At 42.8% G+C, this 21,238-nt stretch overlaps 2 protein-coding genes across 5 annotated transcripts in view; one reads left to right on the top strand and one right to left on the bottom strand.

Annotated features, from left to right (window-relative positions):
* The window catches only part of LOC128087323 (mitogen-activated protein kinase kinase kinase 3-like), a 129,309-nt gene that overhangs the window by 79,435 nt on the left and 28,636 nt on the right, over positions 1 to 21,238 (top strand). The gene's annotated exons all lie outside the window — the stretch shown is intronic.
* The window catches only part of DLEC1 (DLEC1 cilia and flagella associated protein), a 37,862-nt gene that overhangs the window by 2,532 nt on the left and 14,092 nt on the right, over positions 1 to 21,238 (bottom strand). For 2 of the 4 annotated variants that reach the window (XM_052696738.1, XM_052696739.1), the window contains exons 15-37: positions 20,796 to 20,854; positions 20,123 to 20,297; positions 18,329 to 18,422; positions 17,962 to 18,092; positions 17,509 to 17,667; positions 15,786 to 15,925; positions 15,380 to 15,533; positions 13,866 to 13,976; positions 13,280 to 13,410; positions 11,751 to 11,936; positions 11,060 to 11,127; positions 9,789 to 9,940; positions 9,003 to 9,106; positions 8,240 to 8,310; positions 7,529 to 7,740; positions 6,403 to 6,537; positions 5,232 to 5,354; positions 4,356 to 4,450; positions 4,180 to 4,264; positions 3,497 to 3,697; positions 2,442 to 2,603; positions 1,455 to 1,608; positions 729 to 849 (exon numbers count right to left, since the gene is read on the bottom strand). In XM_052696738.1, the coding sequence (XP_052552698.1) occupies positions 729 to 849; positions 1,455 to 1,608; positions 2,442 to 2,603; positions 3,497 to 3,697; positions 4,180 to 4,264; positions 4,356 to 4,450; positions 5,232 to 5,354; positions 6,403 to 6,537; positions 7,529 to 7,740; positions 8,240 to 8,310; positions 9,003 to 9,106; positions 9,789 to 9,940; positions 11,060 to 11,127; positions 11,751 to 11,936; positions 13,280 to 13,410; positions 13,866 to 13,976; positions 15,380 to 15,533; positions 15,786 to 15,925; positions 17,509 to 17,667; positions 17,962 to 18,092; positions 18,329 to 18,422; positions 20,123 to 20,297; positions 20,796 to 20,854 (3,023 nt within the window). Of the gene's footprint in view, positions 1 to 728; positions 850 to 1,454; positions 1,609 to 1,765; positions 2,604 to 3,496; positions 3,698 to 4,179; positions 4,265 to 4,355; positions 4,451 to 5,231; positions 5,355 to 6,402; positions 6,538 to 7,528; positions 7,741 to 8,239; positions 8,311 to 9,002; positions 9,107 to 9,788; positions 9,941 to 11,059; positions 11,128 to 11,750; positions 11,937 to 13,279; positions 13,411 to 13,865; positions 13,977 to 15,379; positions 15,534 to 15,785; positions 15,926 to 17,508; positions 17,668 to 17,961; positions 18,093 to 18,328; positions 18,423 to 20,122; positions 20,298 to 20,795; positions 20,855 to 21,238 lie in introns of those variants that run through there. The other 2 variants (XM_052696740.1, XR_008209785.1) reach the window with 2 other exon arrangements.

Raw genomic sequence — 21,238 nt, 5'->3', positions numbered from 1 at the left:
TTGCTGTTATCTGCCTGCAGCTCACGTTATCTTTGTTGTAAGGAAAACCTTTGCACTACAGACAACAGCATTGCACTGATACATTTTTTCCACCAAACATCAACGTGATTTGGCCTGTTCAGCCCAAGCATTGCACCAGGCTAAACAAGAGTAAAATGAACTGTATCTTTCCAGGAGAATTTGCATTTTGAGCTGTTTGCTCATTAGGAGCTTTTTGGAAGTGCAGGAATTGAAAAAGTTACTTTTAGAGTGCCTAAACTGAAATGAAGGATCCTTGAGAGTGGCTGCCAGACTTTGTTCCTTCAAGCAAAACAAGGAGGTATGTTACTGGACACATTTCTCCCTTTGTCCTTGCAAGGGGCTGGATGCATACCGGAGTTAACTGTTGCATCAGCCTCTGCACTGAACTGCAGGCCTGAGATTTGCTCTCCGTTGAAGATATTACCCTACAGGCAGGGATTGAATCCAGTCATACAGTATGTCATACCAACTGTTGTCACAGCATGTCTGAAATTTGGGGTGAGAAGTCTAAAAGAAATCCTGTATGCAGAAGCAGCACAGGGAATGGGGTTATATGGATAAAGCACTAGCTGGAAGCACAGGATTAGCATCAGAAGCTGGTAACACAAGCACAGGGCAGCGCTCCTCTCTGCTCTCAGTGACTTCTCACAGCATAAGAATGGGCTTCTCAGGGACTAAGGGCAGGGTTTCAGTTTTGCTAACTGTACCTTGCAGTAAAGGTGATCTGCAACATGTCTTTGGTAGGTTGCTCCCCTTCACGTGCCTCCAGGATGCCGTTAGCAGGGGAAACAGAAAATACTTCCAGGTCATTGTGCCTTTCTTGTTGATCTGCAATGACAAAGGCAAGTAGCAAACAGTGCAACACAAAAGCTCTTATGTAGGTTTTAGTGCTATGTGCTCTACAAAACAATACACCTCCTGGCCTGCCAACTAATCAATACATCACTTCTTGCACTGTCACAGGTTTTCTACGCAAGTGGCCAGTTTCAATTTTCATCCTTTAATCAAGGGCAGTGATCAACATCCTCTGTGTCTGACTAATCAGGCCCTGCTCTTCTCTCCTCTGAAGTCCATCTGTTGTTAATCCCATTAGGCACAAATTCAAACAGCTCTCATGAGGAGCTGCTGCTCCTTGTTGCCTCCTGGGATTGTATTATAAATGAACTGAAAGTGAGGGCTGTGATTTGATCTATTGGTTAAATCTGGAGTAAAGGTTGAAATCAGCAGGGATATGCTCGTGTAAAAACAACAACAGTCCCGCATACGGGAGAACAGAAGTGAACACGGTCATCTCATATCAGCTATTGATATTGAATACATGCAGTCTTTAAAAACAAAAACAAAGCAAAAAAAAAAAAAACCAAAACAACAAACAGAACAAAGAAACTACATAGCAAGGAGATCCCATTGCAAAACACAAATATATGCAATACCTAGCAAAGCAGTCCAGTAAATTCTACAGCCACTCCTGTTACACAGGAAGACATGTTTAGTCTTGGTCTGTGCAACAAAGCAGGTCTTGAAATCAACCATGTTGCAAGACAGCTCCAGAACTGGAACAGTAAGGTATGCAGTCACTGGGATCAGCTACAAAAGAGAGAAAAGGGAAAGAAAACAACAGGACACCTCATTTTTGTATCACAGAATCATGGAATATCCCAAGTTGGAAGGGATCCCTAAGGATCATTGTGTACTTACTACAGCTGGGTTGTTTTACCTCAATCACTACATCACCAGTACTTACCTTCTGTGCTCTTTTGCCATTGAGTCTATTCCCCATTCTACAGCTTTGAGTGAATTAAGTTGTTGCTGGTTTTACTATTTTGGGGCAGGTTTTCAAATGAGATGCTGTGGTCTTGACGAAGTAACACAGAGTGAACATTGTGATTTGTTTTTTAGGTTTTGCTGTGGAGATGCAGACATGACAACATCCTTGAGGACTGTATACAGCTCACTGTGAATCATTCAGTTTGTGCACATTGCCCAAGAATATTAAGTTGACTGTATCTTAGATATGGTGCTTGGATCTTACAGCTCAGTCCTCAGAATTACGTGGTGTGAAAAACAGTGCCTGCAGACGATGGTTCTGGGGGCTTTATGGCTTTGCATCTAGAAGAGATCAGTCTTTAAACACAGGTGGGCTGTGACTGCACCGCATGAGCTGGACAGATGGGATTTTCAAGGACTAGGGTGCTGCAGGAGGCAGCTCTTGCTGGCTCAAAGATGCTGATGAAACACAGCTCCTTCTGAAGGTCCATAGCAGTCAGCCTCATCACAGAATCACAGAATGGCCGGGTTGCAAAGGACCACAATGCTCACCTAGTTTCAACTCCCCTGCTGTGTGCAGGGTAGCCAACCACCAGACCAGGCTGCCCAGAGCCACATCCAGCCTGGCCTTGGCCTGGCTGCAGGGTGCTTACCTGGGTGCTGTGGTTACTGTATTCAATGATCAGATTCTGACTGAACTTCAGCTTTCTCTCTCCACTCTCAAACTGGAGCACTTCAAATCCAGGAAATACTTGGGTGTCTGGCAAATGCTGATATGTCAGCAACTCCAGGGTCGTGTGGAATGACACTTTCACCTGTGGGAAGAGGAATTCAGATGGCTGTCATATAAGACAGCACCACGTGCAGGAAATCCAAAGTAAACAGCGCCCAAAGGCCTGAATGCATGTTTTCCCATGGGAACACAAAGGCGTCATGCCAGCAACCAAACTCCCACAGGAATAAAGTATTTTAGTGGACATTATAGAAAAAACACAGCTATTTCCTATGAAAACAGTACAGGGTGTAAAGCTAGAAGTTGAACAGCTAATTGTTGAATCATGATGGAAAAACGTTCTCTAGCAAGACAAAGGTGTTCAATTCCTGAGCTTACAAATACCACATTCCCAAAGATGTCTTAAAAATGCTACATCTTCTTTCTTCTGACATATGCAGAATTAAGACCAGTGTGCCTCTAAGTCAGGGTGAGCTCTGGAAATGAGAACCATGCTTCCAAATGCAGCTGAGGGTTCATTCCTTGCACCGTAGGTAATTCCTGAATCCAGGACTTTGCTTCCTTTAATGTCACCATGTACACCCTGAGCTAATCTTTTTTTTTTTTTCCCTCTCTTTGCACTGTCTGCATCTAATTTAAGGAAATGAGAGAATGTAGGTTTGGAATTATTTTAATTAGTTCAGCATGCATTTGGCTATTGATTTAGGTGAGGTTCAGAAACCACGCAGGGTTTTCCGCAACACAACAGGGTCAGAATTGATGAGAAAAGCACAGCAAGGCCACAGTGGAAAAATCTTGTGTACCTGCAATATAGCAGGCTGAATTGCCATAATTAGCATTCGCTAACACCACTATTTCCCCTGACACTGAAAGATTTCTAGACTGGCTGTTTTTCTTGCGGTTCATCTGGGCTACGCTAACACACCAATTACTAAGCTATCTATTCTGGCAGGGGTTTATTATTTTTGAGCCTACCAGCATGTTTTGCTGTGGGTAAAGCACAAGTTGTGGTTGCTGTTCTGTTTCTTCCTTCTCGCTGTGGGATGTTTTGGTGCCCTTCTTGAGATCTGTGCTGGTCAGGCTGAAGGGAGCAGACAGCAGGAGCCTGAAGTACAGAGGAACCTTAGTGCAATTGGTGAGCTTCAGACTCTGAGTCAGTACTGAAGCTGTCAAAACCTGGTAGAGACATGATTCAGATGGGTTAGTTTCAGTTCCCTTGAGAGCTCTGTGCTTTCAGCAGCACCAGGAATCTGAAGGACTCTGCCCCAAAGAAGCCCAATGTTTTCAAAATTGAGGAAGTATCCCAAATACAAATAACTTCAAAAGGTGAAAGTCTACAGATGACAAAGGGTGCAGGAACTGACCACGCTGCTCTACGTTTCATTCTCCTATCAGATCTTTAAGTCTTAAAAATAATAATAAAAAAAAAAATAAATAAGGGAAAAAGAGGACAGGAGATAGGAATTGTCTGAGCTCAGCTTTGCTTATTCCTGGCTGGTAAGTACTCATACTCCTTTTGGTTTACATATGTGCAGCACTGAAGACTGCAGCATGCGAATAATGGTGATAAAGATGCATTTTAAAAAGCACGTGGGTATAGCTGTGCATATTCCCAGCAGTACAAAGCAGCTGAACACATCTGTGCACGACGTACTTACTCCTAACAGAGGCGGGTCGGGTATGAGGTCGCTCGCCATAGAATAAAACACCATTCCTCCGTCATGATCCATGTCTACTTTTAACCTGAGTGAAAAGAATGGGAGCTGGTCAGAGCCCTTCCCTCCAGGCTGGTTTATTCTGTGAGTGCCCCTGCTGTCAGTGTGATGGCACTTACAGAGCTTGCCTTACAGAAGCTCGCACGTCAATCCGTAACGGTGCAGCATCGTAACCATGTCTGCGATGGACTCTGCCAGGAACTGTCTTTGCAAGCTGACAACACAATGGAAACAGAAATGATGCATAAATGACAGCACTAAAATATGAAAGCCTACTTTCAGCCTAAGGAGGCGTTACCCAAAATGGGATTCTGCTTGGTAAGGCATTGTCTGTTTGTAAGACATGCCAGCAACATGCAAGGAACAGCAAAAATGCAGCAATAATTGGACACAATGACTGCACTTAATACACATACAGGCAATACTTTCTCCAGGAGAAAGGAATGCTAGGGATGTTTTTATTAAATATTCAGATACAATTCATTCATCATACCTTGCACTGTTGCAGTGATTCATGTCAGAGAATCTGAGGGCAATTCATAAACCACTGTTCAAGCCTCACATCAGCCTGCAAGCTGCACTTGCATGTTTGCAAAGAGGAAATTTCCCAGAGGAGAGCTGTGCTGTCTGGATTCACACAGGAATGAAGACACAGAGCCAGGAATGGAACCCTACAGCCCTGAGTCTCAGTCCCACTGTTCACTTTTGTAATCAATAAAACCTGATGCTGTGATAGCAATTCAGATCCTGGGCTTTTGTCTGGGAGCTGCTGCAGCAGCAAGTGTAAGAAGACAGTGACATTCCCACCCCAGAATGCTTCCAAACTAAAAGGCAAATGCAGCAAACGAACCCTAATTAAGGAAGGATGCATGGGGCTGCAGGTGGAGGACTGTTTTACACTGTGACCAGGTATACACAGCCTGGACCCAAAATTACAGGAAGGGAAATGATTACTTTGGAGTCATCTTTAGCCTTGCTGCAGCTACTCGGCTTACCTTGTCATCCAGGCTCATGAATCCCAGCACAAACCCTTCACACCGCACTTCAGCCACGGACTCCGGGAGGACATGAGGGGTGAAGGAGATGCAAACGGAGCTGCTGCCACCTCCCGGAACCACCTGCAACGAGAGCTGCCTGTTTTGCAGTGCAGGCAGCTGCCTGGGATTTCACAAGCATCCCAGTGCTCCTCTGCTCCAGCTGAGTTTTACGAGCAGGAAATCTCCTGGGGATGCTCAGGGCACGCACTGAGATGTCAGCATGTGGCAACAAAATAGGTTTAGTTATTTCAGCTGCAAGTATCAGTGCAGGCACTCTTTAACATCAACAGAGTTAAAGTACAGCCAGAGAACATCTCCCCTAAGCATGCAGATGTGGATACACACCTGTTTTTGGAAACACTTCTGCCCAGTTCTTCCCACTCTCATCCCATGGCTAACTGAGCTGACTCTCACATAGCTGAAGGCATTCACACACCTGTTCTGAATGTTTACAAGCTGGGCTTAGTATTTTACAGTGCTGTTTGCTCCCTCCTGACCATTTTTTCCTTCACATGGCAGCACAGAATGTAAGCAAATGCATTAACCACCTACAGTAGATTTTTAGTGATATATGGGTTGCAGAGGTTCTGCTTCCTTTAGGTGCATTAGGCAGGTAATGTCTAAAACCTGTTTTAAGTGCTGTGCAGAAGCACTTATTTCATGTTTGGCCCTGCTGGACCTGGATTCTAAAGAAACAGCACGAGGATTGCTGAGCTGACTACATTTGCCTGCTCAGAGCACTGAGGAGCAGAAGAAAGTTCTGCCTGAGTCCCAGCAGAGACAGAGCAAAGCTGGAACTGGTATTTCTGCCACATCTCACAGCACTGCAGGTCTGTGCACAGTGGTCAGATGTGGTCTGACATGGACCTGAACCAGGCCTGGGCACCTGCACTGCTCAGCACCTGAGCTAACAGACCTTCCTGGAGCAACAGTGGAAAGGGGGAGAGTATCCCTCCACAGCTTTATCTTATTTCTAAGGAAGAGTGGCCCCTATTTGTGGCGGTTACTTCTGATGTATGGTGTGTTGCAGCTGTTTATCCAGAAGAGCAAAGCATCCTCCTTCTCCTTTGCCCCTCCTATCCGCCAAGAAACAAACTAAGTCTAAGCACAAAGAAAATGTATGGCTTACTATCTGTCTTGGAGTGATGGAGTAGGGGTTGTCAGCAGGAACCCCTTCATGAGGCCGTAGAAGCACGGAGACAATTTTCTGCATTGTGGGTTCTTGAGTGATTATTCCTTCCTCTTCACACTCTGTGTTTGAAGACTGCAGGGACAAAAGGGTGGGGAATAGTTAAAACCATTACGTTGCAAAGGAGGAATGTAAGCGATGTGTACAGGAATGTAAGTGATGTGCACAGAGAACTAACTGTCCATAAGTATGGCCAGCTTAGTTTCGTTCTTTCTGGCATGAAAACTGACCACATGGATGTGTCCTGGACACAAATTTTTTCATGCATAGGTTTGCTCTCCTAAATCTGTCCCCAGACTACTGGGAAAACATGCATGCTTGGGTCCTGTTCAGCAAAGAGAAACACTCAACCACAACATCTTGGGTCCATTCCATAAACCAGCACTTTAAGACAACAACTCTCCCTTGTTGCATGTGGAAGACAGGAGGTGTATTCAAAACAACTATGCTTTCTGAGATGAGAAAGAGAAAAGATGCTTTTCATACGTCTTCTGTAAAGCTTTTGCTGAATCCTGCATACCACCTTCCCCATCACTCCCAGTCCTTTGAGGCATTAAGTCTCCATATTATAATCAAATTTTACATATAATCATCTGTTATAACATGGTGACACCTGACAGTACCAGAGCTAGTCTGGCACTAGGGCAAACACCTCCAAACAACAGCTGTCATTTGAACTTCTCAGATTATATTCTGCTCCCTGACTACAGCACATAAAGCACCCATGAGAAAAGTAGACCAAATTCAAGAGTTTTGGCTATCTTAACAATTCTATGCTAACAAAACAAAATGTTATTTATCAATGCTAGCCTTTAAAAAGTATCTGACCAACTTCTCTAACAACTTTAACAGAAGCTGAAGTCCTGTTTGCTTATAGCTCATTCTGGAAACCAATTGCTGATACCTTCAGCCACCTACTGATGTATTGCTTTTTGACTCTGAGAGAAGCTGACATATCATAATGCAGCTCTTAGTTAAATGTTGTCTGTTATTGTTTTCAACCTTTTGTGCCAAGAAACCCATCATGTATCTCAGCAGCAGTATAAAAAACAGACTAACAGCTGACCTCATCTGTGGTTTGCAAAGCTGGATGAATGCTTCCACAGGGAATGGGGGGCTGATCCAATCCTAACACGATCTCTGAGTTGCTACCAGTTGATGCAGGCTCGTTTTTTGCCATGTCCTTAGGAGGAAAAGGGTCTCCAAAGAACATCAGCAGGTCCACCAGCTTTTTATCATCTTCCTCTTGGTTGTAAGTTTCCCAATCCAGGCGAATGTCTGAATGGAAAAGCAGAAAGGGCAGTTACTGCTGCTTATTCAGAGGACTCACAGCTTAATTCTTGGAGAGAATTGGTCTTGGAGACCAAGACTTGTGGTCTTGGAGGACCACATCAAGTAAAGAATTTGTTGTCTTGCAACTGGCTTTGTATTAGAGCTCATCTTGAGCTTTGTCATGTTTGGTATAAACCAACTAAATGGAAAACATGCATGCATGTATGCCATGCATATGGGTAATAAAGAACTTCTCTAGGTCCCAAACAATACTTCCATTAGCATTAAAATTAATGATGGGCATTTTGTTAAGTAAATGCCTTTGTGGCATTCAGGAAAAAATAGAAAAAAAAATGAAGATGAATGACCATTGCTCTGAAGAGTTTAATGAGGAAATAAGAAGGTCAGGTAACACTTAACAACCAGAACACTGCTTGTTCTTTTTTTATTGCTACAAGGAGTGCAATACAAGCATTGGTGCTTGCTGTACCAAAATTATTATTACCAAAGGGAGTTGGATTGTTGAGTCGGACACTGCGAAAGACAGGACACCCTCCAGAGACATGAGTGCCAAACCTGAGGGAGAAACCCACTGTTAGAACGTGCAGAAAACAAGTGAATGTCTGAAAAAACTTTAATTAAAGATTCATCTGTAAGTGGGAAGTATACAGCTGTGGTGGCAGCCTGTTACGAGTGGCTATTGGGTGAGGTGTGGCTGAAAACTGCCAAATGCAATGTTATATTCTTTAATCAGTCTCTTTCTTCCAATGTTCTTAGTTGTCTCAGACATTTCAGGGTGAACACGTGAAGTCAGCTTTTGTGAAGAAGGTTGCTAGCAGCAGCAAGGGTTTCAACCCTACTTTGCCCTCATTTAGCTGAGGCTGCATTTGTCCATGGACAAATGGACAGGGAGAAATGTACAGTGGACAATTTGGAAAAGTGCCACTGGGTGCCAATTTCCATCCTCACTGAATCAGTAATGCTGGCATGAATAAACTTTCATGACTGGAAGTCCAGAACAGTGATTGATGGTAAGCCTGGATGCAGATTCTTTTCTAATTATTCTGACAGAGACAAATGCATTGGTGTTACAGAAGCAGATACTGTCCTTTGACAGTCACTGTGCTGACTTCCTCATTACACCACAAGAAGGAAGTTCCAACCCTTACAATACTGTGATTCGGTGAAGATGGGAACAGGAGTAAATGTTGGCTATGCTCCAGTGGTATTTAATGGTCCAACTTCTGTGTCAGTAGTTTGGGCTGTACCTGATTATGGGGCGCTGCGTTTGTGGTCCTGCCATCTGCAGGAAGATCGGGCAGCCCTTCACTGTCATTTGCATAGGAATTAACGTAGGTTGTAGGTCTCCCACCTATTAAAAATGATTATTGTTTTTGCCATTAGAATCAAGATGTAACTAGTATCTGGGTTTCAAAATTACATTTTGAAAACTGTTTCTGATTTTCATATGTTTTGAATAATATCTTTTAAAAGCACCTAATTCACATTCTAAACAACAGCTTTTCTCAGCAGGAAAGTGCAATAGCTCACGTGTTAGTTAACTTCCATACAACATAATATACTGTATTGGTAGAGCAGAATAGCACACAGGTCAGTTACCAAGCAGATTTTATACATCAGACTGCTCCAGTCACTTCAAAGACACATGGAGGCTGTGGATGCCCCATCCCTGCAGGCATTCAAGGCCAGACTGGATGTGGCTCTGGGCAGCCTGGTCTGCTGGTTGGTGATGCTGCCCATGGCAGAGGTGTTGAAATTAGATGAGCATTGTGGATCTTTTAAACCCAGGCCATTTTATGGTTCTATGGAAAACTCCCAAGGGATAGACATGTTACCCCAAAACCAAACCAAGCACTGCAACAGCAAGCTGTTCCTCCTTGCATGCTGTTGGAGCTGGCAGCATCTGCCCTGAATTCTTACAGAAATCCTAAATACTAAATGGAAAATGTGCTTTTTCAGAAAGGAATCTGGGAAATACAATTGGTGTCAAATCTGCCATAGCAGTATTTCACTTGAAACCAAGCCCCACCTACCTTACAGACAAGATCATCACTGTACTCTCCCCACATGTTGTTGTAGGCTGTTATTTCTATGATTAGCCGCTGGAAGGCTTGCAGAGTTCCTGAGGAAGGTTGTATATGGAAAGCTACTCCCTTCCCATGAGACAGCATCGCTGCTGCAAACTCTAAAAGGAGCACAGCAAAGAAGCATTTGATAAGTTCTGAGGAAATGGAACAACGTTAGTCCTTCAGAGAAAACACAGGAGCAGATTATTAGCTAGTGTCAATCAGGATAACTTCAATGGCTTCAGAAAAACTGGGATCGTTTACACAGCCCGTGTTTATAACACTTCAGTTCCCTTTTGCAGTGGGTTTTAATCTCTTGGGGTTTTTTTTTCCTATTGTTTTTATGAGTCAGTTCTCGCAGAGATTATTTCATAGATGGACCGCCTTCAGACAACCTGATCCAGGACATTTTGAGATGTGCAAGGCAGTGATTGGTTAAATGAAAACACACCCTCAACTTTAGAAAAATAAGCTGGAATTTCTCCTAACTGGTTATCATTCTATTGGCAGCTGCCCGTTTACATCTGTGTGCTGTTCAGGGCAAAGAATGTGAATTATAAAGAGGAGAAAGGCTTTCCACATTCTGAATTATCCTGCCTTCCAAATCAATAGGCTTCCATGGAATCTGTCAGAACAGCATTTTCCCAACCTTAAGGACTAATTCAACAGCTGAAAAGCTTTGTTTTTCTAACAGATGCTAAACACTATGGCAAGCTACCAATGTATCCAAGTTTTATTTTGGATACACAAGACACATCCACATTTCATGGCATTTTGCTCTCACTTCCCCCCCCTTCCCTGGGTCCCTTGTGGCTCTCAGTATCACTGCTTTCACTAAAAAGCATCAAAAATGATGGATGTGCTGGGGGATAGTTTTTCTACACTGGGGAAATAATATATTAAGAGGTTTGAAGGAAGAAAGCCTGCTACAATGGTATCAGAAGACTGACCAGGAATGAAACAGCCAAATGTTACACATCCATACTCTGCGCTGGGAATGAACTATGAGCAGAACCACCCATCTTTTGGGGTGAAAAAAAGAAAGAAGAGTGACCTAATGCTTATGCAACGTGGAGTTTTGCACTCAAGTATGAAGTGAGGAGCTACATTATTTAATGGTGTCGATGTAGCCAAGTATTCCAACAACAAAATCATGTTCCTGACTGGCACTTTCAGTGCTGCACATGGAAGTCAGTTGATTTTTGCCTTCTCTCCACAGGGGGGGATTATCCTTGTACCTGACTGTGCTCTTTTGGCTGCATGTTTCGTGCTGGGCCCTCTCCTTTTCACCAGGTAGCCCGATGAGCTTGAAAAGACAAACATCAAAACATCGTAACGCTTCTGTGAAATGAGCATGTCTCTGCTAACATAACATCTCTAGCTGATTCCTACATTAGTGGCCATTAGAGCTTAAAGAAAGACCACCTACTCAGTATTTTTTGGAAAGCAACATCCTTAAGAGTGAATTAACTGCAGAGCTGCAAGGCTCTGTGTACAACCCAACACAACAGAGCCTTGGCAGGTGTAAACCAGCCTATATCCACAACAGCAGTGACAACAGTGTTCTGCCACTTGCACTGCCTAAGTGAGAGAATCACCAAGATTGGAAAAGACCTCCAAGATGATCCAGTCCAACTGTCCATCTATCAGCAATAGTCCCCACTAAACCACGTCCCTCAGTACCACATCTAAACGTTTCTCCAACTTCTGTGTTTGCTTTCCAAGCTATCAGTTTCTGCAGGAAATCTTTTCAGCAAATTTCATCACCACAATCAAAGAGCTTAAAAACAAGAACCAAAAAAACCCAAATGCTATAAACATTGCAGAAAGTGCATCATGTGGCAGAGGAAATAGCACGCTGTCCTGATTTCAGTTTTAATAAAGATCTCCATTAGTATTTGAGGCACTGGGCAGAAAGGCAAGACTTACAGGGAGATAGATTGCTCTGGAGTAGGTGAAGAGCCAGTAAAATACACAGCTTCTAGTCTGAACAGTGCACTGATTGCTGTGTGATTGGTAAGGATCAGCTGACGTTTCACTGTGTCTTTCAATGCAACTTCAGATCCAAAGTCCAAAAGAAGGTCACATGGGCTTTGTAACACTTTCCTTTCATCACTGTCAGAAAAAAAGTAAGTATTACAGCATCAGTCCAGTTTTCTTATGCACAGATGACTTCAAGAGATTTAAAATGTACAATACACAACGTGGTTGTAAAAACCAGTGTAAAAAGACCAAGCAGTTGAGCTTTTGTCATCAGCACTTACTGCTTTACATTTTTTCACTTCTAACCTTGTAAGGATTTATTCAGGGTAGAAAGTTGATTGTGTATGATGTGTAAATCTACCACATTAAAGCCATTTTTACTTATATTAAAACCTATAAAGATGAGCATATTCCAAAAGAGAGTAATCATGCAACATATAAAAAATTACTCAGATACACAAAGTCAAAGTGAGGTCTACTGTCCTTTCTTTGATACTGTGTTTAAGGGTGCAGTAAGAAAACAGAATGGCCCAACATACTGGATCTTGGTAATTCAGTAGGAACTGAACGTGCACGTTTTTGGCATCAAAGAAGACAGTTGTTCCTCACATATTATGAGCTGCAGGGCCAGCATGCTTTGGTTAGTAGTGACAAAGGTAGTTTTCCTGCTCTTTACACACCAAAAGAATCAGGACAACAGGAAGACTGTAAGATCCAGGAGCACAAGTGAGACCAGCCAAAACATGACCGTGACTTTTGCTTGCATGCAGCTCATTTCATACCAATTCACTATTCATCCATTCATTCAACGTTGTTATTTAATTTGTTTCAGCTCATTGTTCAAGGCCAGGTTGGATGGCGTCCTGGGCAGCCTGGTCTGGTATTGAATGTGGAAATTGGTGGCCCTGCCTGTGGTAGGAGGGTTGAAGTTGATGATCCTTGAGGTGCCTCCCAGTCTGGGCCATTCTACAGTTCTATCTGATTTTTTTTTCCAGTTAATCTGGAAGCCCAAGATATAAGAAGTTGTTAAGTCTTACAGAGTGGGACTGCAAAACCACGTACTGCACTTGCAAGCTGGAACGTTTCGTTTGGAAATTGAGTTTGGCTGTGTCACTGTGACCTGCCTTAAGGCTTGGTGCTATGGAGATGTCATCCAGTTTCTGAGAAGACAGCACCTTGCCAAGAGGTATGTAAATTATAGAATTTAACATCTACAATCTACTCTTAATGACTGTTGCTTTTGGTGGTATAAGCTGAACTACATTATATCTGGCTACAGTAAAACTGCAGAGGTAAACGTATCAAGCTTTGCACTTCTCATGACATTCTATAGATGTTTCTAATGCCATCACACACTTTGATATACTTGAGTATTCTATAAATAGACTAGAGCTTTTTATATCTATTAGAATTGTTCTACAAAAAGAATCACAGAATGGTTCATCTTCCATGATCTTAATAATGCCTCGATTCACCTGGCATCTCCACCTTCACAGGGTACTGAGTAGGTGACATGCAATCCTTTTACTTCTCCAGAAATGCTCAGAAGGAGGGGTTCAGTCATGTCTTCTATGCTACAGGAAAGGGCAAGGCCTTTCAGCTCACCCTGATAGGAGAAGAATCAGATTTGCTTGTGAATGGAGTAGAGATCACAGAGGACAGGCAGCTTCATTAAGAAATCCAATTAGGGAATGCATTTAAACCTCACTGGAACAGATCTACAATAGAATACTGCAAAGTGTTACTGAACTGCTTTAAACGTACTACCTGCAAACAGATTTGCTAAGAAGGAAGAAACAAGGTACCATTTTGTGGCTGTTTCATCTCTTTACATCCATATCAGTCTGTAAGCCTAACATTGCTCCATTAGTGATTTCTGACATGCTTTCTGTATTGGAAATTTTGAAGCTCTAAGCATAGTTACCTCTAAAGCAAAGGAATTTCAGATATATTGTATGCAAAAAAGAGCATCATATTGAGTATATGGAAACCATTTCCCTTGTCAGATGGAGTTGAGGTGAGGATGACAGCACCACTCTTTTGATAAGCTTTCAAACTTACTGTGATGTTAGCTGTCAGCTCTATGCAGAGTTCTTTTTCTTCATTTGGGGTTAAAATGCCACTGGCTGGAGTGATGGTGGCAGAGCAGAAAGCTGCCTGAGTTCCAATGAGCTGCCGAGCAGATGGGACAAACACTCAGTTAATCTTCTGTTTCAGTAACTCTTGAGTCTTTCAGATTTTCCTCTTCTGATGTTACAGATGCTATAAAAACAGTTATTCTAAGGCTCAGAACACTTTTCCTTAGCAATACACAGAGCTTGCTGAGATGAGGCTTGCTTTGCAATTCTCCTATGGCTGCTAAGATTCTTACCTAGAATCATTTCAAGTGACTTCAGGTGCTCCTCTGAGCAACCTGTACTGGGAGCAGAGTTGCTGTAGGCCCTTTCCCAGTCACAAGCCTTCCCAGGTCAGCTTACCTGATACTGGAACGAACTCCTCAAGGTGCCTCAGGTCTCTCCAGCTAACTACAGAGAAGGCCTATAGAGACAATTTTGCCTGTGTGACTGACTGACATGAACTCAGAGGTTCACCTCAGTTGCTCAAACACAAACACCAGGTACTGTGCACAGTGCCTGGGTATCCTTCCAGGCTCCAGCTACTCCAAAGGGTTTTCCTGTAGGTCCTGCACCATCTGCATGCACTGGTAGAGTTCCTCAGGCATGTGAGGACATCTCAGATGGCACAGAATGCTTTTACATAGGCAACTGAGCTAAGTCTCAAATGCCAGAATGGATCTGAATGACCAAGGCGCTGATAATAGGACTTACAGGTTAATCATATATGTAGTGGGTGTCAAAACTACCACTATAGCCAACATTCAGTACATTCTAGAGGTCATTCTGCATACTAAAGCAGGTGTCAATTTCAGAGTGAGCTGAATAGTTCTCTGGGTTCCACTGACAATATGAACACATTAGGATTCAGTTGCCTAAACACAGGTCCATAGAGTAGTCCAGCATGGCAAGACTTACAAGAGACCACATTTCCTAAGTGAAATGGAGGTCACAAAGAACATTCTGCAGCACTCAGAGCGACACTAAACAGCTATATTCTGGTAACTGACCTCCTGCCCAGATTTTCTATCACTGAAAAGGAAGTTCAGACAGTAGCCCACCTACTGACATTAAATTTAGGAGTCCTAATCTGTGAGTTCAAACCCACCTGGAATACAGAATTCAAGTTTAGACACAATTCAAAAGCAATGCTGCTGCTTTGTTCTACTGAACTAAATGCAGAAACCTGAATATCTACAATACTTTGTTTAGTGCAGCTTTCATCCTGTTTTCCTCTCCCACTTTGCCCACACCGCCCTCCAAGGAGTGATCAATAGTCAGTAACTGCACATTAACATCAACGGGTAGATAATCTCTTCATAAAGTCTGGTCTCAAGCCAAAGTCCTGCTCACAAGCCAGAAGACAGGAACCACTAGCCAAAGGACACATCAGAAAAGCTTTCAATTATTATTTGTATTCTGATGCAAATTCCAGCCCTGCTTTATTAGAAACGCACTTACATTTCCCCATGAGTATTTTGCTGGCAGCCGTGTCTGGTTGAAAAGTTTGCTTGTTGCTTGGACAGGAATTCCAGTATACATTTCAGTGAGCACTAGATGACTAGATAACAGGCATGCCTGGGGGGTCTGAACTTCAACAGAAACAGGAAGGTAACTGGAAGTAAACACACAGATGGCCTATTGTTATCGTTAATGAGATGTGCTAGACATACAACAGCACGCTGGAAAGAATGCTGATGATGTTTACCTAGCAATATTAGTGATTAGCTAGCTCTTTGATAGGCTACACGAGCCCATTCTGAGTTTTTGCTATGTATTTTTGTTTTAGGAGACAAACCTACCCATGCTGAAAATCACATGTGAATGTCAGGAAAAAATAAAGCAGAATGTGGCTTTTTCCCCTTACCTCTTTTCTCCATTTTCTACCTCTAGTTCTAAGACTGTATGGAGACGCTGGCACAGCAATGACGTGTACTGAACAGACACACTGCATGTGCCCAAAGGAGGCAATTCTTCAGCAGATGGCTGAATGGTAAAGGGAGACACCTGGGAGAGAAGAGAGGGAATAGAAACGCTTTTGATGCCCATTAAGGAAGTGTAAAATGCTGTACCTATACGCTCCCATTGAGATTCATGTGTGTCCAATTTCTCCTCACACATGTCATGTTTCTCTGCCCCTGGAGTCTCATCTGGGTAGATTTTACTACAAGCAGTGATAGCTTTGTGAAAACCTGGCTAAACAAGGAGAAGGAACTTGGCATCTGTGGGGACAGCTAGTGAAACAGCCATGAGTTCAGAGAAGGGCTGTCAAAGCCAAGAGCTTAAAAGAGATGCCTGTACGTGTGGCGAGGGGGGCTGCAAAGCAGTCAGCACTAGTAGCAGTGGCTACTTCCAAAGAGGTTGAACAGCAGCTATGCAAGATGCCAAGGGGAGATTCTTGGACAGAGAGTCAAAAAAGGAAGGTTGGAAGACCAGAAAGAAGTTGAAAAAGCACCAGTGTGGGACAGGGGCTGGAGAGATTAAGGAAAAGGAAAGTGGCAGCTTTTATGCAGGAAGCAAGAAATTGATCTGTCATCTCCACTGCAATACAAATGGGCTCTGGGGTGATAAATTCAACAGATTAAGTCTCTACAATCTCTGAGGTCCTAGGAAGTGTTGAGAATGCAGGAAACAAAGGAATAACAAATGTGAGAAAGAAGGGTTTGAGGACTGTGAGGAGCATATCCTGATTCAGGCACTTCTGATTATAGTTGTTTTGGGAAAAAGGGGTAGACAAGCACACACACAGCTGTTTTGCAAGGCTGCCATAGCCACCCCTCATAAATCCTTCTCTTTTTCCATCAAATTTCAACCAGAGTTGGTGACACATCTGCATCGTGTGTAAGAAAAAAAATAAATAATCCAAAGGTGAAGGAGTCATAAAATTAGAGAGCAGCCTCATACAGCCTTCCATCTCCTGCGATAACCAACAGAAAACTCCTCTTTCAGTGCAGAACTGACACAAGCTGTCCTGGAAAACAAAATATCCAAGCACTGTTTATACCATTTTTGCCACAATAAAAGCAAACAATTCCCTGAATGGTCAGTGATGTAAAGGGTACAAGCAAGCATAGTTTGGGTTTTATTACTAGAGAAAGCACTCATCCTAAAGTCCAGATATCCTCACTTCCTTTTGATGTCAGTGGTGTGGGAAGAGTGCTGAGCAGCCTCAGAATGAGAAGGTCTTACTCCATTACATACATTAGCAGTAGCCCAGATCCCTGACATAGAGGAAATACTCCATGGCTCTTTCAATCATGCTGAAATTAACAAAAGTTATTTTTTAAAAAAACCTCATATACATTTATTTTCTAAAAAATCTTGTGCACTTCGTAGAATCATAGATTGGTTTGGGTTGGAAGGAACCTTTAAGATCATGCAGTTCCAACACCCTGCTGTAGACAGGGCCATCTCCCTCTAGACCAGGTTGCTCACAGCCCCATCCAAACTGGCCTTAAGTAACTGCAGAACCAGCTGCATAATGAACTGCAGAAATAAAACTTTTCGTATCTGGAATGAACAGCACAGTTGCTAAGCCTGAGGAAGTAATAGCTGAAGAAAGAGCATGGCAAGCTGTAGCAGTTACTTACCTCTTCATTCCTTTCAGCTAGACAAACCTGGCTTTCTTGCATTCTCCACCGTGCTGGCAGCTGGCACAGATTTTGAATCTCAAAGGTTCCTACCACACTCTCACCTGGCTTAATCAAACCTAAGCGGAGTGAGGGAACACCAATATGAAGAAGAGGACCCTAGAACACCAGAAAACAGATGGCAAAATGGACTTTTCTGCCAAAACTCCTTAATTAAAAAGCATACACTAGGCTAAGATTAATGTTCTACTTCACAGAGAAAAGCAGAAAGCAAATGCCTTCTGTGTAATAGAGAAACATCTTACTGTTGTGGGAATATCAGCATTTACACAATTGTTACTAGATAGCAAAAAATGCTTTGTATTTGTAACTGCCCTAGATCTGTCAGGCATTCAAGAAGCAAAAAGCTTTAGAGCCAACAGCCTGGCCCTGCAACACCAGGCTGGCTCTTACCTTAAAAGCAGCCTCAATGTGCAGCACAACTGGCTCTGCAGAATGTTCAATTTGACACTGCAGGTTATGGCTGACACACCCAGGTCTGATCCCAGTAATCATCAGTTCAAATTCACAGCATTTATTCATATCTAGAAAAGAAAAAAATATAGAATCAAAGTCTCGCTTTCTTGAACAGAAATAAGCTGCTGTAAGGCTGGAACTGAAGCTCTTGGAACCAAATGAAGCCTCCTGCTGGGTCCAGCAGGCTGGGGATCAGCCCTGTCTGACACCTTGCAATATAAAGTTCTACAGCTTTTCTCATTCACTTGTACCAATTTAAATATTTCTCTCATTAACTGATACTCATATGTCACAGAAACTTTACCTATGACACCAGTAAGAGGTTCAACTTCCATAATGGCACAGTCTGTGATATTCTCCCATGTATACCTGATCAATGACTTGCTGTTATTCCACATCTGAAACAATTAAAATTAAAGTTAATTAACATACCAGAAGCTTGCACAGCAACAAGTCCATGTGCTGAGAGCAGTGATGCACTGCAAACTAGGTATTGCAAGTCACACATCACATACGTGTATTGCAAACTTTAATGATGTCCTGATCCCCAATAAATCATAGAATCATAGAATTGCAGGATCATAGAATGGCCTGGGTTGCAAAGGACCACAATGCTCATCCAGTTCCAAACCCCTGCTGCATGCAGGGTCACCAACCAGCAGACCAGGCTGCCCAGAGCCACATCCAGCCTGGCCTTGAATGCCTGCAGGGATGGGGCATCCACAGCCTCCTTGGGCAACCTGTGCCAGTGCCTCACCACCCTCTGGGTGAAAAACTTCCTCCTAATATCCAACCTAAACCTCCCCTGTTTCAGTTTAAAACCATTCCCCCTTGTCCTGTCACTATCACCCTCATAAACAGCCATTCCCCCTCCTGTTCATATGCTCTCTTCAAGTACTGGAAGGCCACAATGAAGTCTCCCTGCAGCCTGCTCTTCTCTAAATGCTAGTGCCTTCTAAAATAGTTTGAATCCAGCTCTAGCATACTGTATCTTCTCCTGAATCTTGACACAAAATGAACAAACACAAAGTGGAAAGGCATAGAACCCCTAACCTCTGACTTGAACACTACCAATCCAGTGCTGTGCTCTATTTTCACCACATCCTGTCACCTTCCCTCTGTCATGTAAAACCAAGTCAAGAAGTAGGATTCGGCTGACTGGATTTCAGATGTCTTCAAAGTGGCTGAGAGCTCCCTATCTGATCTCATCTTCTAGGGCTCTCTTTGTAGTCAATATTGCCAATTAGACAGTGCTAGAAGCAATACCTCCACATTATTTTAGCCTGGGAGATGTTAGGAGACACCCCTTGGATGGCGAAGCACTATAAGGAAAGTTACAGCAGGTAGCTTGGAGGTGGAGATCTATGCCCAAAGCACCATATTTAACCAGATGAATTCAGTGGCTACCTTTGCACTGGGATTTGGTATTTTCAGAAATCTGAACCCATGTTTCCTTTCCTTCTCCAGAACATCATTGCATTTGAACCTCTCTAAGAAAAAATACAAAGATCATTAACTAGGAAGTGTCTTCTTGCCTGGCTATTGCTAATAGACCTATTTTTCCCAGCTATAACTAGAATCAAAATGATCCTAGCCTATAGTGAAATGAATGCTGAGTGAGTGGATTGCAGCAGAATCTTATCCCATAATATTCAAGCAGAAATCAACAGAATCTGCAGCCACAGAAATAGGTCTAAGAAGCTTCAGCAGAAGGGATTTCTGTAGCTTTCCTGCTGTAGTCCTTTAAACAAACAGTGTCTCTGTTACAAAGTAATTTAATCATCCATGGGTTAATTCCTCCCAGCTGGAAAAATCCTGCACTGCAGCGCTGGCAGATGGATAAGCACTGGTTTGTGACCCAGAAAAGCATTTACAAGCGTAATACTCTGCAATATCAAACCTCAGAGATGAAAACAGAGCAAAGCTTTCTGCTTGAGCACAGGGCTGAGGAGGCCTGCGAGGGCATTTCAGCATGGCCTCCTTCAGAAATATTTAAGAAAAATTAAAATCACACGGATCATCTGATGCCTTCTAACAGCACCTCTGACAGCCAGAGTCACAAAGCAACTGATATAAATGAAGTAAAGAGCAAACAAACCTTAAATGTCCTTCTGACATTTACACCAAGAAAGCTTTCTCCGGGGATGATAATGGCGTATGGTTCCAGAAGAAGCTGAAATGGCTCCGTGGATCCTTTCACTTCTATATCCAGTGCTATTACATCCTCTGCTAGGTATTCTGGGATGTTTTGGAGCATTCTCTCCTTTACAAAACTTCAGAAGGAAATGTGGCAGAATTATTAACTGTTCAACTTGGCTCCATCTTTTAATTGCCAGATCAGAAGTGCAAATTAGCAAAAGCTTCTCCACTACACACTGCTGGAGTGCAGTAAACCCAGGTTGGAGCAATAAACAACAGGAAGACTTCCAGTAGTCTTTTAACATACTCCGTCCCAGAACATTCATGGATTAAATATGTAAGTCATAGACTGCTGTGACAAACAGCAATAACAAAAGGTGATGGGAAGCTCAGCACAAAGCATAGGAAACAGACAAATGACAGTATCTTTCCAAGAGAGGGGCAGCCTCAGCTAGGGCTAAGGCACGTGTTCAGACACGAGGACAGGCTGAGATAAGCTATTTGTGCCACTGCTGGCTGTGCATACAAAATCCTTTACAACTGCCAGTCCACCGTAAGTAGAAAAATGGAGAACCCCAGTGATGTAATGCAATAGCTAAAATGTGGCTGGAAAGCACTGACTCTCAGCTTACCCAGGTGATTCTGGGATGTCCCTCAGAACCAGCTGTATCATACTGTGGTAAATCTTCAGCTGTACAGATAAAGAGGGGATGTTACTCTCAAGTCATTGGCTACGTTGAGAATTCAAAAAACTGAGATGAAAACTGAGTTTACATTTAAATAATGAACAATCATCGCTGAGATCCTGAACTCTGATAAACCATATTCAAAATCTAGAAGTACTAAAAGAAAACACGTTTGACTGCAAAACATTAAGCCAAGATTCTGATCTCATAGCGTATGGTTCCAAGAAAAACATTCATTTTTGACATGCTAGTTATTATCTCCCTGGTATATTGCATACTACACACAAACATCTGTAAATACTCTGCAAATGAAGATTAGTATTGCTGTGCTAACAGAATTTGCTTTAGCCACTTTAGGACATTTAACTTACTTGGCCGTCAATTTAATT

Source organism: Tympanuchus pallidicinctus, unplaced genomic scaffold (assembly GCF_026119805.1).
Source record: "Tympanuchus pallidicinctus isolate F22 unplaced genomic scaffold, pur_lepc_1.0 scaffold3, whole genome shotgun sequence".
NCBI classification, from domain to species: domain Eukaryota; kingdom Metazoa; phylum Chordata; class Aves; order Galliformes; family Phasianidae; genus Tympanuchus; species Tympanuchus pallidicinctus.
This window is presented reverse-complemented; position numbering and strand designations above follow the sequence as displayed.